Genomic DNA, 16744 nt, shown 5'->3' on the forward strand with positions numbered 1-16744 from the left:
GTCAGTCCATCATACAGGGTGCTTACCCCTTTTCAGGAGCCAAATTTTAGTCTGGTTGAATCTTTGGTATAGCTGTCTTTATTACTGAGGGATGCAAACCACTCCACCACAGCAATGCCCAGTATTTATTTTGTGCAACCATAGAACATCTGAGTTGTTTTCTAATTTGTAACGTATTTTGGTGATATTCAAAATCTTGAAATTCTATAGGAACAATGTTGGTATGAGCTTGTAGGATATTTGTGTCAGATCTGAATAAGAAACTGTGTAAATCAGAAACAGCAAAACTGGAATATTGGCTACAAACTGCAATGAAATGATTGAGCTTTGTGACTTGTTTAGCAAGAATACACGAGTTGGCGATATATCCTTGACTTCTGGGATAATAGTTGCTTTTGAATGTATCTGAAAGAAAATAAAATAAAAAGAAGAAGTTTTACTTCCTGTAGTATGTCTAATGTTGTCTTTGACAGGTCCAATGGGCTGCAATATGTGCTTGTAGTATATTCCTAGGTTCCTAATGTAATATTGGTACATGAAATTGGTATTCATGGAATAGGATCTCTCAGATTTTCTTGATATCATTGTTTAATGGTGTGCTTCCAGGAGTTCTGCCAAGTTGTTGTTTCCATTTTATGCACAATATTTCGACAACCGACTCAGCCACTTCTTCAGGTGTTGAGAGTTTTGCTGTTATATGCACTCGTGTAGTGGACATCAGGAGGCAGACTCAGCTATAAATGGAAGCACCAGACATACAGTAGTTCACAGTCTCGTTGGAGTCCAGAGAGCACATACACAGAGCAGTAAAATTTCTACCGTGAAGAAGATGGCTCTTGGAATATTGTGCATGAAATAGAAACTACAACTCGGCACAACACCTGGAAATGCATAGAATAATTGTTGTCTATCCTCAAGCATCATCTAGTTTACGTTTTTCAGCAGTCCTTCTTTCATCTCGAAGCACACAGGGTAACTGCTATCTATCCTCAGACATCGTCCAGTTTTATTTTTTCAGTAGTCCTTCTTTGTATAAACTCAATATCTCCTGTTAGTCCTATATGGTGTGGGTCTGACACACGTAAGTAATATTCTAGGATGAGTCACATGAGTATTTTGTAAGCAGTAGTTGGACAGCATTTTCTTCAGTATCCTGCCAACAAATCGATGTCTGTTTTCCTATGATTGTTTGTATGTGATCATTCCATTTATTTCCCTCCAAATTCTAACATCGCAGAATGCATAAGTTATCTGATTATAGTTGTGAGTCATTCTCATTTCATTCATAGGACACTATGCTTTTGCATTTTGAGAAACTCCCAAAAGTATTTATATTCCTGTACATTAAAAACAAGTTGCCATCTTTTCACCACTTGGAAATCTTATCACAATCTGACGAATATTTTTCAGTATTTTAAGACATTGCTTCATTGTAGGTAACTGTACCCCCTGCAAAAAGTTAAGAGTTCACTATTAATATCTTTGCGTGGTCATTAACACACGACAGGAACAATAAGAATCGCAGCACACTTTCCGAGGCACACCTGAAGTCACTTCTGTATCTGTCAAAGAATCGCAATACATGATAACATTCTGTTTCACTTGTACCAAGAAATTTTCAATTCAGTCATTTATATGTTTGTACTTTTGTTATTAAGCTTTGGTGTGTTACTGAATCAAATACGTTTCAGAAGTTAACACACACTGCATCAAAATGGTTGCCTCGATCTATGACTGTCTTGTGAGAGAAGTGTGAGTAGAGTTTTACACAACTGATGGTTTAGAAATGCATGTGATTTTGCAGAAATCTGTTCTGGTTGGCATATATGAGGTCAAATAGGTATTATGTATTCTGTGCATGGTTTGTGTTGGTATGTTCCTTTTCTCCAAAAATTGGTTGGTTAGACATAGTATAGTTGCATCTAGTTGTAGAAATTACATATGAGACCTGTCTAAAAATTATCTGACCTTTGGCAGGAAAAAATTTTTCGAATACCTGATGGGGTTGGGACCCTAATCCCCTTCAAAATAGGCCCCTTATGCTTGCATACACATTGCCCACTGATCCTTCCACTGCCAGAAACACCTCTGGAAGTCTTCTTTTGGAATGATGTTCAGTTCCGTTGTCGTGTTCCCCATTATTTCTTCTCTACTCTCAAAATGGGATCCTTTCAGTCAGATCTTGAATTTTGGAAACAACCAGAAGTCGCAAGGAGAGTAGGGAGGTTGGTGAATGGCTATAATTCCATGTTTGGCCAAGAAATTTTGGATCAAGTGGGATGAATGTGTGGGAGTGTTGTCATGATGCAGTTGCTAGTTTTTCGCCGTCCACATGTCTGGTCTTTTGTGCCGAACTACATCACGGAGTCATTGGAGAACATCTTGATAGTACTCCTTTGTCACTGTTTGTCCTCTCGGTGCGTATTCGTGATGCACAATTTCATGGACATCAAACAAGACAGTCAGCATCACCTTGATTTACTTCGCATCTGTTGCACTTTCTTCGGCCTTGGTAACTCGGGATGCTTCCATTGCGACGATTGTTTTTTTGTTTCTGGGTTATACCCATACACCCATAACTCATATCCAGTTATCACAGCGTTCAGAAACCCAGGATCAGTGTTACTGGTGTCCAGAAGGTCCTGTGCAATGTCAAAACAAAGGTCTTTTTGTTCCGGTGACAATAACTTGGGCACAAATTTTGCAGCTACTCGGTGCAAGTTCGAATCATCACGCAAAATTGCATGTGCAGAATCTTGACTCGCTACAACCTCTTGGGCAATCTCCCGCATTGTCAAACGACGATCTACCATCACCAAGTTTTGCACCCTCTCAACAAAAGCTGCACTCTGAGCTGTTTGGGGCCTGCCAGAACACTGGTCACTCTCCGCTGATGTCTGCCCATTTTTGAATTGGTTGAACCATTCCTTAATTTGTGTAACACCCATCGCATCTTCTCCAAACATCTGCTGAATCTTACAAATTGTGTCGCTTTGAGAATCACCAAGCTTTTGACAAAATTTGATGCAGTATCTTTGCTCAACACCTTCAGTCATCTTGAGAGAATCGATAATCCAACGAACGCATTGTGTAGCACGGCACTCAGTGATTGACAGGCAGCGACTGACGCGCTGGAAGGCAGAGACAAAATTCATGCATGCGCATAAAGTTCTCTTCCTTTACTGTGTACAGAGGTGCAGCACTATCATCTCTATTTTGCGCGGGAAAATCAAAGGTCGAATACTTTTTAGACGGACCTCGTAAAACTTTTTTTGAATAATTCTATCAAGGGAACTTCAGCTTATATTCACTCTGTATGCTTCATAACAAAAAGTTTTGTGTGAAATACAAACAATGGAAAGAATGAAGTTCACTTCTCACTGTATAGTTGGGGGCTGAGTGGTGTAGATGCATCAACTACATGGTGAGTGGTTACATTTACTGCTTACATAGTGTATTTTTTATTAGAAAAGTTCTGATCTTATCATTTACATAGATGTTATCAGATCACTGTAAAAGTGATAATGTTATTATAAACTACTTCATGGCCATTTCTTGATCACTATGAAACTAATGTTAATGTTAAATATATTTTGAAATGTATTTGAATGTAACTGTTTTCATTTTAGGAAATGTTTCATAGTGTCTTCAATATTACAAAGTACGGGTACATTAACATACTATCAGTAGTGTCTGCATATCCTGGTATGCTCCACTGTTTTCGAGTGACTGATGAAGATTTTATTATTATTGAAGCTCCAGAAGAACTGGAAGAAAAAGATGATGGTAATTTTCTGTCCGCTCATTTTTTATGATAATTGTCCTTATTGTATTATTTTAATCTAATTGAATGTTATTTTTATTATTTTTGTATAAGATGGAAGAATCTCTCAGAAAAGTCTGTACACAACTTGTTATTTTTATTTGCAGATATTGATGTTCCAGAGGTACAAACAGTGAAGGATATGTTGATCTGGTTGATAAGCAACTTTCCAGATGGCCTGAACAGTAGTGAAGTTGAACAAGCATTTGAGGTACTTGGCAGGCATTTAGATAGATGTAAGAGGCACTATAGCTCTGTTAATCATCACATACAGGCACATCTTCATTGTTAAATAATGAAATTTAAACACATTTGTTTCTGTGAAGAAGCCACAGTGTATATTTCTTAAATATTATGACGTAAAGATCTATGAGGTGTGTTTATTAAGTAAGTACCATTTTGAGATAAAAATAAAACAAGTAGTGTTTTCTTAGAAATTGTATTTTTACTTGAAAGCCAATAATTTAAACTACTTTCCTACATTATTCCCACCAATATTAAGGTAGTTATCATGTTGGACAACCAGCAGTGAATACCATCCTCATAGAAATCTGCCAGCCGAACATAACTTTTGATAGTTTAAGTGTTTAATTGCATAAAGCACACTTCTTGACACTTGTGAGGAGTGGGATGGTACAGAAATATGTGAGAGCTTTTAAAGGTGACCTTATGAATGTGCATGATGAGGAATGACGTGGATCAGTCATTACTGATGATTTGCTACAGAAAGTTGATGAAAAAGTGAGAGAGAGCAGATGGTTTACAATTTTGATGCTATATGATGAGTTTCCTTAAGCGTCAAGAAGTGTGCTTTATGTAGTTGGTACAGAACACTTAAACTATTGAAAGGTATGCTCAGGTGTCAAATTTTTACAATGGTATTATTGAAAGCTGGTTGTATGATGCAATAAACACCTTATTATTGTGGGAAATTATGTATTAAAGTAGATTAAAGACAGGTTTTCATGTAGAAATAAAATTACTAAGAAAGTCTACGTGCTTTATTTTTAGTACTAACTTTTTTTAAAAAAAAAATGCTTTGTATAACACGAGATATTATTTAGTGCCTTGTCTTTCAGATTGGTGATTTGTAGGGATTGTTATAGTGTGTTCTGTGATTACACAGTCTGGAGAAGTGCATTGCCATAAACATTTCCGTTAGAAATCGAAACTGCGAACAAGAGCTCTATATCTAGGTATGGAAAAAATTCACATTTGCAAATAGTACCTCAGAATTTGAAAACATGAAATTACCTATTTCATAGTGAATTGTATCCAGGTGAACTATTTTACTATGGATACTTTGAAAGATCTTTTTTTTATGCATAAAAATATAAAAAATGTAACCAATTTGTGGTTGCTGTTGTTGCACACTTCAGGGCATATAGGAGGAGAAACAATGGAGGTAGTTTCTATGTTCTGCAGCCTCAACTTCCAGATTTCTTCTGCTGGTGATTGCAGCCACGAAATTAAGAGCCGCTTGTTACTTGGTAGAAAAGCAATGCCCAGCCTTTATAAGGTTTTAAGGAGTAGGGACATAACTTGAACAACAAGGATCCTTATAGTAAGGGTTAAGATCTTTGCAGTTGTGATGTACAAATGTGAGACCTGGACCATAAGAAGGGTTAAATGGCATAGAATAAACACCTGTGAACTATGGTTTTGAAGGAAACTCCTTAGAACTCCGTGGACCACAAAAAGAATGAATAGGTCAGTATTACTGCAGATAAAACCAGACTGTTTCTCAGAAGGTCTGTTCCTAAAACAAAACTGACCTACTTTGTGCACAATATGAGAAAACATTGATTCTTTGGAAAAGACCATAATGCAAGGAAAGATGAAAGGCAAAGGAGAAGAGGGCAGCAAATGATGAGATGGGTTCATGGCATCTAAGAAGTAATAAATTCTGTTTGTGACTCTGTCAAATAACAGTAGAGCTCAGGTCTGAACTACCTCATTTATGACACTGCCAACCTCAGTAAGCAATTGCTCAGTAGCTGTTACCAAATGATTTGTGCTGTGCATTACTCATTGTATTCTTCTCTTATGTTCTATTGAGTGAAGCGACTTATCCTGGTCCATCACGGAGTTTGATTATGACCTTCACAACAGTAGAAAGTATTGATCATTCTATGACCATGTGGCAGTTCTCCTCTCACAGAAACACAGAACAGAGTGTGCCCTGCAATAGGGAGGCAGGCTTGTTTCCCTGCACCGCTTGTCTCCCCCGCCCCTCTGGCAGTCATAATTCTAGTTTGTTTAGGATCTCAGTAGACTGTCAGTTAATAATGTCCACACTTGCACTATAAAAACCAGAATACCAAAATATTATATAGAATACCAATATTTCAACCATGCCAAAAGCCTTCCCATAACATGTGAATTCAGTTATTTTTGATCTTATTTTCGTGCTAAGTACCTTGTTGGTTCTGTCTGTAGCATTGTCAGGTACTGGTTGCATGGCTATGAATACCCATGAAAAATTGCAAATAATATTCTGAAAATACTGTAATTATCAAATTGAGTGGGAAAAGAAAAATAATCTCGAGGGAATATCTCAAATTGGAGTGGCACTCTGTTCACCGAGGGTAAAATGCTGCAGTTTCCCGACATTCTCTACAACATGACAGTCATGACCTCATTGTCTATTTCACCAAACGTGCCATCTGGATTGTTCCACCCAGAAACCAGTTTCTCAGAACTCCACAGAAGGGAACTAGCGCTACAATGTGTCCTTGGTTCTTGCCACCCACATGGCATTAATTTACATTAATTTCTTCCACCTCAGCATTTATTCACAGTAACTATTTCTTTCTTCGCTCCATTTTAGTTTTATACATCTTTCATTTTCCACCTGTCCATTTTATTGTCCCCCCTCCCACCCCTGTTACATACTATGCACTTAGCTTTTCACTCTTATTAACTCATGCATGATGTTTTAGCAATAGTCTCTGTCTTACATATTACCTTGTCTTCAACCTTTAAGCTCTCAGATTTTCAAATCTCATCCATTGCAGCCCCCAAAAATCAGTCTTTCCTTCTCATTGTGTCCATCAAGCCTCCCCTGACCCGGGGTTCTGGGTGACTTTTCCAAACTCTACCCTTTTTCCTAAACCTCTCCAGCTCCATTCCCTTCACCCCTCTTCCTCCCTCTTCAACTCTTCCACTGGAAAAAGGAGCCACTGGTTCCGAGAGCTTGCATACATGAAACCTTTTTTAAATGTGTGTTGTCCTGCCACCACTTGGTGAGTAGATTTTTTTATCCATCCAGTTTCATAATATTGTCAAAAATTGATTATGTTCATTGTTATATTAGCCCATGTGTTCATCATTCTTTCTTATGTAACCCTCTTGTCAGTCTATGTCGTCGTCTGTCTTGTTCAAACTGTCATATGTTTTCTACATTAGCGTTTCCTACTACTTGTTTATTTATCTGTACCACCCAGATTAATCAATGCTTTGCCCCAACATCTTTTCTAGTACTGATTTCCATGCACGTAGACAGGTCCACCGTTATTTATGAATTTGCGTATTACAATTCCTTTGTAATCAATGAACTTGCCTATAAATATTTGTTTTCAGTTCACTACACTGCAAGACCTTGTCCCGATCGTCTTTTGCTGATTTATTTGCAAATTTGACAGCTATTTTCTCTCCCACCCCCCTCATACCTTGCTTACACGTAATTCTTTCATGTTTTTGTGCATTTATTTTGGGCCAAAGTGCTCTGCTCGACTTTTACTGCTGTCTCCTACATTACTTTATTTGCCAAACAAAGTAGCTAACATTTTCTCTTATGACTTTCTGTTTGCTCGGTTTTTAAAATTTTGTCTCTGTTCCTGACTTCCCCTATCAATTTTTTCTTTTACATTCATTTGTTCATATCATACAGACCATTTCTCTGGCAAGAAATTCTCGCCCACTCATTACCTCTAATTGACCATTGTCTGTTCTCATGATTTTTGTATGAATTTTTCTGATTTTTCTGAATTTTTTCCTTGCAGTTCTTCTGTTTTTCTATCTTTCTCCACCCTCTGCTTCCCTTTTTGCCACTCCCACCATTTCTAACTGTCCTCTCCTGCCGTTATGAATCCCATCACATATGACATCCATTCTTTTTGAAAACAGGCTTTTGCACTATCAAAACTATGGTCCCACATCCTGTTTCTTGAAACCTGCATGTCCCTTGGAGTTACTCACAACGGTATAACAGTGAAAGTTGCTGTTTCTGGATGTAATCCTACTCTACACTAGGCTCTTTTACAGTTTCAAATACAACAGTCTCTTGCACTCGTGCGGTTAATCTGTGATTTGTATGCCTCATCTGCCAATTTGCACTCACCAGACTTCACTCCTTCTAAAAACCATGCACTTAGCTCCCCCTCATGTTTCCTTCCATGGTATCATCCACTAAACCAACTCCAAACTGCAACAACATGCCAGACTTCACCTCAAAAAGCTATCCCACCTTCTCCTAAACTACCTCAACAGTGGTGTTTTACTTCCGGTCCCTCTGCAGCTCGCTAAACAGCCACACCGTCAGTCACCACTCCTCTTCTACTCGCCTACAAACCAAGTTTGGCAAACCTCCTTAACATCCCACAGCTTTCACCACTACCTCCCAAACCAATAATAACTCATAGTCACAAGAACCAGTTACAACAGTGTAGTGTTTTCAACCCCTCATCTAAAGTACTCTCCCCTCTTGAATTATCTGTATTATCCAAGGGTTTCACTTTCCAGCCTTAAACCTGCATTTAATCATGCTGCTTTGGTGAAGGATCTACTTTCCTTCACATGTAATGTCAATTGGAAATATGACTTTGCAACCCAATCCCAAAACCTTTCCAACAGCAGACCTGACATTGAACCCTGCCTTGAACAGTTTTGACCCCGACCTCAACTTGATTCACCACCACCACAACACAATCATCCCTTACAAGCCTACCAAGAATTCATCACATCCAGAAATGCTTCAGAACCCATCCTCAGGTCCCTGCAAAAATGGTTCAAATGGCTCTGAGCACTATGGGACTTAATTTCTGAGGTCATCAGTCCCCTAGAACTTAGAACTACTTAAACCTAACTAACCTAAGGACATCACACACATCCATGTCCGAGGCAGGATTCGAACCTGCGACCGTAGCGGTCGCGTGGTTCCAGACTGTAGCGCCTAGAACCGCTCGGCCACCCCGGCCGGCTCAGGTCCCTGCACTATGACCCTAACCTGTCCTCTGTAGAACTCTGGGTTCTGCATTCCCTAAAAGCTGATGACTCCCACATCATCCTCTCAGCTGACAAAGGATTTATCGGTGTGTTACTGTACCGACTGGAGTATGTTATTGAAGGTCTAAGCCAGCTCTGCATACAGTGTCTGTCAAGATCCCATCTCTGGATTCCAACTGACCTAAAGTCCCTCCTTAAAACCTCGGGCCCCTCACAAGGACTAAAACCTCAATCCATGCAACTTCTTACCCTACCCAAACCACGCAACCCAACCTTTTACCTTCTTCCTAAAATCCACAAATACAATCATCCTGGCCATCTTGTTGTTGCTGGCTTCAAAGCACTCACCGAATATGTATCTGCCTTAGTTGATCAGCACCTGCAGCCCATAGTACAAAGACTTCTCTCCTATACTAAAGACTCCAACCATTTCCTAGATTGTCTGAAATCCCTGCCCATCCCACTCCCAGCACACACCTTGCTTGTCACTATTGATGCTACCTCCATCTATATCAACATCACCCACGTACATGGACTGTCTGTTGCTGTATGTTTCCTCAGTGCCCACCTGATTCCAAACTTATGACATTCTTCCTGCCACCCTTAATCAACTTTATACGTACCATCAACTACTTCACCCTTGAGTTACAGACATACAAACAGATCAGGGGTGTGGCTGTGGGAACCAGGGAAGTCCCCTCCAAGCAACCCACGACAATCCTGTCCAGTATAAGTCTCCTATGACCTGGGTATTGGATGACTTTTCTGAACTCTACTCTTTTTCTAAACCTCTCCAGTTCCTTTCTCTTCACCCTTCTACCTTCCCCTTCAACCCTTCTGCTGGAAGGAGATTTCATTAGACATAATTACCCCACCTGGCTAGTTCAAAAGCATCACATCCAATCCTGGTATTGCTGACTCCTCCAAAAAACAACTTTTGAGGACACCATTTGTCACTCACCATTATCTTGGTATTGTCTGTCTTAATCAGCTACTTAAACAAGGCCATGACTTCCCAAAATCATGCCCTGAAATGAGATTCATTCTGTCTGAGATTTTGCCCACAACACCTACAATAGCTTTTTGTCGTCCTCCCAATCTCCGCAATATTCTTGTCAGAAATGATGCTCAGCTGTTCTGGTTTCATGTTCTTCTGTATATGCTATTGCTTACAAAACTAGCTACTTACAAAAATATTGTACTGTTAATGATAACACAAACCACTTTCAATTCAAGTTCACTGGCACCATAGACTGCAGTGATGCATCATAGTTTATACAGTGTTCTGAGTTTCTGATGGCGGAACAGGAGGGAGATGGTGTTAGCAAGCTTGTGAATCTCTGCAACTCATTTTTGTCACATCGGTGCCAGATAGAGGTAGATTTCTCATGGCATCGTACATGTGCCATTTTTAAGACTGCAGGAATTTAAAATAAGACACTGGATGTTATTGTATTGAAATGAAATGTTGTGTGGCAAGGGCCTCCTGGCAAGCATACCCGATTGCCTGGTGCAAGTCTTTTGAGGTGGTGCCACGTCGGCGACTTGTGCTGCAACCCAGTCCTTGAGTTTAGAAAATCTCCAACCCAGCCGGGAATCTAACCCAGGCCCCCCGGCATGACAAGTTGGCTCGTTGTCCACTCAGCTGCGACGTGGACATTTTTATATTAATTTTGAGTATGAAATGCACCTGAATTTTGGAGGCAATTTTTTAAAGAAAAAGTATGTCTTTTAGTTCTTAAAATATGGTAATAAATTTGAAGTAGAGAAAGGAGTAAATATAGTGAAAAGAGCTACCCTTTTTGATTTTGATAAATTCATTGCAAATGTGATTAAAGCACTTATTGAACTCTGAAAACAGGTGTTATATATAGCTATGATTGAGTTTTGGCAAGATAATTGATATCCAGTGCTATAGCATTGTTATTTTTATGTTTAAGAAATGTGATTGGGAAAAGTCTACAATTTACGAGGTATAGTTCTATAAACCTTCTGTTTCAAGAGTTGAAATTCCAAGCACTTGTCTAAAGAAATAGTTAAAAGTAAAGAAACAAACTATACAGCCTGACAGCAGTGGGGTCTGATTCAAGATGGGGCTTGTTCCAGCTGCCCCTCTTTTTCTGTCTTAACCAAACTATCCATCATTTCTCCAAGAGGAGGGAACATAAAAGTTCTGAAACCTGAGTACAGTTTTTTCCCTACTTTTAAATGAATCTTTCAAAGTTGTTAGAATTTTGCTGGACGGGAATTCTATCTTGTTTTACAATCTTCTTAATTGAACTTTTATCCATTATGGATGGAAAACACAACTGTAATGAAGAGAGGTATTGAGAAATAGCTGCAACCAGTCACCATTTTTGATAGTTCGGTTTTTATTATGTCGTGGCTGGTTTCAAGTCATCAAATTTGCCTAGTGCTGTAGGATAAATGGAAATTTGTGTACCAGGATTAAACTTGTGAATCCTATCCTCTGATTAAAATTACTTTGTGATTGACTTTTCAGCAAGTCGAGTGGTAGGTGTCTTGTCGTCAGCATATTGTAGTTGTTTCACAAGTGGCACATGCAGAGCCTTGTGAAGTGTGGTTGGCTACATGCCAGCAACACTGCCCCATGCTACTGTAGTCTGTCAACCAAAAAGTAATTTTAGTTGGAGTTTAATAACTCTAATGCATTCAAGTCGACCTTATGAGGTAACTAATTCCCAATACCTCACCACACTGAGAATGTATGTATTTTTTTTTCTGCCTTGCCACAGCTGTGCAACAACCCCCAAAATGTTACAATCATTGAAACTCTAATGGCAAGTAGCTAGGCGACTTGAAACCAGTTATGGTATAATAAAAGTTGAACCATCATAAAAGGCGACTGTTTGCAGTTATTTCTGAAAACCTTTATAATTGAATTTTGCTTTTTAATATAGTAAACCTTCTGTTTCACTAGTTTAGCTATGCAATTTATGGTAGCCTTTAATGTCTGCTTGTTTTTACTGTTGACTAACTGCTCATTCAGTGCTTATATCTGCTACCTCAGCTTCAGTTGTCACTCAGGATGAACAAGAATCCATATGAAAGCTGCATGAAACAGTGAAAGTTTGAATCTACACTTGATTGGAAGCAAATGCCATTGTGTGTGATGTCGTTTATTTTGTTAATATCCTGTGTGCATGTTTTTAAGGTCATGCAAAAGAATTAGACTGACATACATTGTTTATAAACTACTAATCACCTAATTAAACCAGTTCCAATAAAATTCAAAATGCAATGTAGAAAGCAGCAGCAGAATTATTGAATTCACCTCTCTAAAGTGGTAAGGAGTTACATATTAAATCATAAGCAAGAACAAATGGGCTCAGAGAGGAATATGGGTGGTAATACTGTAAATGCGTAGGAATGGAGGAATGAATTTGGGCCACGGACTTAATCTTTATTATGTGAAAGCCCTTTGAAAAGTTTTAAAAGAGGAACAAGGCAATTGTAACATATTTTTTAGCACACAAAAATGAAGGTGATAAACTGATACAGATGTAATGTCCAGAAAAGTCAATCGAATCCTTCAAAATGTAGTGGACCTAAACAGCAAAATAAAATGTTGTGACGCAAGATTACATACTACCAAAAAAATATTACAAACCTACTCTGAGACCTTATGAAGGCATATGGCCATCCACAAAGCAGACATATATAGAAATTTGTAAAAGATAAGGGAGCACTAAATAAGTTCTTATCGGTCAAGAAAATAACAACCAGTTTGTGTATCCTTCGAAGATCCAATTAAGGTTTTCTTTGTTATAGTGAATGTAGTAGTATAGACAGTAATGAGAAAGAACTGCAGTAAATGTTTTATTATTCACCTGTACTGTGATGATATAGAGGGAAACAGAAGCAAAAATTCTGAGTGAACTACTGTAGATATTGGTGAATCACTATCTCTGAGACTTGACCTAAAGTCATACAGTTAACTTATCAGTGTGGAGAAATATTTGGCACTTCCGTTGGAAGTTGGAAATGAAGAAATAATTTCATGGAAAACTTAAAATATTAAGGTTTTTATTTTGATGATATAAATTTGGTATTCAATTATAGATTAAAATGTCATCTGGAATGTACCCACCTTTTTTGTCAAGTACTACAAACCTGACTGGACAAGTAGGCAGTCATGTCTTAGCGAATGAAAATAAGTTCTTTGTTGTCATTACCTGGAGAAAAGATAAAATAAAAAAAGTGTATTGTAAAATAGCAACTCAGACTTACAAAAAAAGAAGACACACATTCCTCGCCAGGCCGTGGAGACCCAATGGATGTCTGCAGGCTGTTGTGTCATCCCCTGCCTTACGGTGTCATGCAGGTGCAGTATCGAAGGGCACGTGGTCAGCCGGACATTTTGTAGACTTTCCAGACTGTGAAGTCGCTACTGCTCAGTCAAGTAGCTCCTAAATTTGCATCATGAGGCTCAGTGCACTCTGTATCAGTCCTCCGACCAATGGAAAATCGTTGGCAGTACTGGGAATTGAAATCAGATCATCCGCATGGCAGCCGTCTATACTGACCTCTCATCTTTGGAGGCAGACTTAGACTTCAAAGGTACACAGTAAATGCAATAGATTTGAAACAATGTGATGGTTTATTCATCTAAAATAAATAATTTTGAGTAGGATCCAGAGTCAGTATTTTGAAAGAATCGTAACTATATATGATCAAGAGTAATCCTCGTGATATTGGAAAAAACAAATTCTCAAAGCCATTGAAAAGGTACACACCATTGTGGGTAATGTGAACCAAGAACTTAGCTTGGACAGGAGAGATTAGTATAATTTTATATCCCTCCTAATTCAGTTTGCAGCAACAGTATGTCAACTGTGATGCGTTTGTAGAAGACCATCATTATATTGGATTATTTGAGCTCTGAGTAATACATTCTTCCCATTGGAAATGGGAAAAGTGCAGAATCTTTTAAAGTTGTATTGAAGATTCAAATGATGATAAACTAAAAAAACTGAGCAAAATGTAAAGTAAATGGCAGAGCACCAGTAATTGTGATAAAATTTTATGTTGTCTTTTTTGAACATTTTTTACTGGTCCTAATTAATAACATACGCTCTAATTCCATTTTATTTGTCTGGCAGGTGCACTTTCTGAGAAGGCTTGAACCAACAGTGTTAGGATATAACAGTTTGGAGGATCTACTGCATCATTTGGAAAGTGAATCTTTGGTGACTCTGAGTACTGTGAAAAATGATATGTGGGTGTACCCTGTAACTACTTTTAGCAGCTGTAACTCATCTCTCCTAGACATAACACAGGAAGAGGTAAGATATGAGGTAGATTGCATTTCCTTGTTAATGATTGCAACTAGTTTGGGAGCATTATATTTTGTATAGGAACCACGTAATTTTGCTTTGTTTCGTTAAGAGATAAGCTCAGCAGTTTTGGTGAAATTGGATTCTTTTCAATGGAAGTTATCCGTTGCTCCAATTAATTCTCTTCACAGTTTAAATTCTGTCATTACTTCTCGTCTAATCCTCCCAGCCACCCCACCTTGCGGGTCCGGGGTTAGAATAGGCCGAGGTATTCCTGCCTGTCGTAAGAGGCTACTAAAAGGAGTCTCCCACTTTTCAGCCTTATAAGTTCATGTCCCATTTTATGGTTTGACCTGCCACTTTCCAAATTCTACAAAAGTGCGGGCCATATGGGAAGGATACCTTACATGCATCAGTAATCCATAGTGCCATTAGATTCGATGTCCTGCACCTCTTCTCGTTATGGCTTTGCATCTCCACCTGCAATTCAGATATTTGGGCGAGGACACTTTCTGGGTTACATCATCTTCTTCCGTTCCTGTCCTCTTTTGCCCCCATGACAATATTGGATTTCTCTGCACCCAATATCCAGCACGGTAGCCAGTCTGTTATGGTGGGGCCGTCATGTACCCATTTGGTGGTAGCCCCCTGACAACTCAGGGATCGCACTGCTGATGCCGGAGCTGCAAACTCCCCATGCGTGCCAAGAAATAGGTGCCCATCTTCTTGGGGCATCAGGACTCCTGGCAGTGGCCATTGTACCAGGTGGCCTTTGGTGTGGCTAGGTGGCACCTGTGGGGAGAGCCGCTGATCAGAGTGGGTGGCATCAGGGCGGATGACCTGCAATGAAGTTGACCAAGTCATCTCTTGCTGGTGACCGAACGGTGCCAGCAGTCTCTAAGGAAGGAAAGATGCTGACAAGTATGACCGTAAATCGTTTCCCTCCCTCGCTACACCATGGGAGGAACACAGGGCTACAGAAAGAAGAGAGCTGTATTCGCCTCGGTATTTAGTCTGTAGCAGAATGGGGACTCCTTTCTACCTATGAAGCCTCAGTTTTTTGTTGAACATCTCGAGGATAAGTTTGGGGAAGTGACAGCACTCTCCAAGATGAGAAACGGTGCAGTCTTGATTCAGACAGCCTTACTCGCCTGTGACCAGTTGGATGATATTCCTGTTTCCGTCACTCCCCATAAAAGGCTCCACATGGTCCAGGGGGTTATTTCCCACTGCGACCTCCTCTTGCAGTCTGATGATGAGCTCTGCACCAATTTAGAATGGCAGGGTGTTCATTTCATCCAGCACTTTTACGGGGGACCCAAAGACAACAGGGTTGCTATTGGTGCCCTCATCTTGGCCCTTGAGGGTGATTAATTACCTGATAAGGTCAAAGTGATGCTTTACCACTGTGACATTAAACCATATGTCCTTCCCTCCTATGCGGTGCTTTAAGTGCTGGAAATTTGGGCATATGTCTTCTCACTGCACTTCCAACACCATATGTCAAGATTGTGGACGTCCACTGCATCCAAATACTACATGTGCGCCTCCACCCACTTGTATTAACTGTGGAGAGCACCACTCCTCCTGCTCACCCGACTACACAGTACTCCAAAAGGAGGGGAAAATCCTGGAGTACAAGACCCTGGACCAGTTGACATACGAAGAGGCTAAATGTAAATTTGAAAGATTACACCCCATTCGGTTGACGTCCACATATGCTGCAGCTACTTCAACAATGCCGCCATGAGTGACAGTAGTTCCACACTCTGTGCCACGAACAGTGGTCCCTCTGGGCTGCCAGAATACATCTGCCCCCTTAGTGGTAGGAGGCAAAGCTTCTTCCATTGCTCCCAAAGTACCTACTTCAGGAGCAATAACCCCCCCCCTCCCTCCCCCCAAGCACAGGGGACATCGGTCCTGTCCCCCCAGCCCGAGAAGCAACAGCCTCCTCCTTCGAAGGTCTCCACTAATGCCACAGTGGACACTCGCCAGTGGCTAAAGGAGCCGAAAGCTGCTGGACAAAGAGCTTCACGGTCTTCCTCTGTGCCTGAAGCTACTTTAAAGAAGTCCCTAAAGAGAAGCGAGAGGGCAGGCAAACCAAGAAGAAGAATGTTAAGAAACAGGACTCTCCAGTGGCCCCAACACCACCACTCCCTAACGGTTCTGCATCTGAGGATGAGGTGGAGATTTTAGCGTCCCCTGAAGACCTGGATCTCACTGATGCCTCATTGGCAATGGCAATGGATACAGATACTCGGCTGGTGGCAGCAGTTGATGCTGGGGCATAACCTGTCTCCTTGGTCACTACATGCCTTCCCCAGTTTCAGAAAGTGTCATTATCCAGTGGAACAGCAGTGTTTTTTTCTTCCACCTGGTTGAATTACATCAGCTTTTA

General features: G+C 40.0%; 1 protein-coding gene across 2 annotated transcripts in view; it reads left to right on the forward strand.

Moving 5' to 3' along the window:
• LOC126259270 (uncharacterized) overlaps positions 1 to 16744 on the forward strand; it is a 119629-nt gene that overhangs the window by 50966 nt on the left and 51919 nt on the right. For both annotated transcript variants that reach the window (XM_049955905.1, XM_049955906.1), the window contains 3 exons: positions 3630 to 3786; positions 3931 to 4034; positions 14173 to 14355. In XM_049955905.1, coding sequence (XP_049811862.1) covers positions 3630 to 3786; positions 3931 to 4034; positions 14173 to 14355 — 444 coding nt within the window. The remainder of the gene's footprint in view (positions 1 to 3629; positions 3787 to 3930; positions 4035 to 14172; positions 14356 to 16744) is intronic.

This window comes from Schistocerca nitens, chromosome 5, assembly GCF_023898315.1.
Source record: "Schistocerca nitens isolate TAMUIC-IGC-003100 chromosome 5, iqSchNite1.1, whole genome shotgun sequence".
In the NCBI taxonomy this organism is placed as follows: Eukaryota; Metazoa; Arthropoda; class Insecta; order Orthoptera; family Acrididae; genus Schistocerca; species Schistocerca nitens.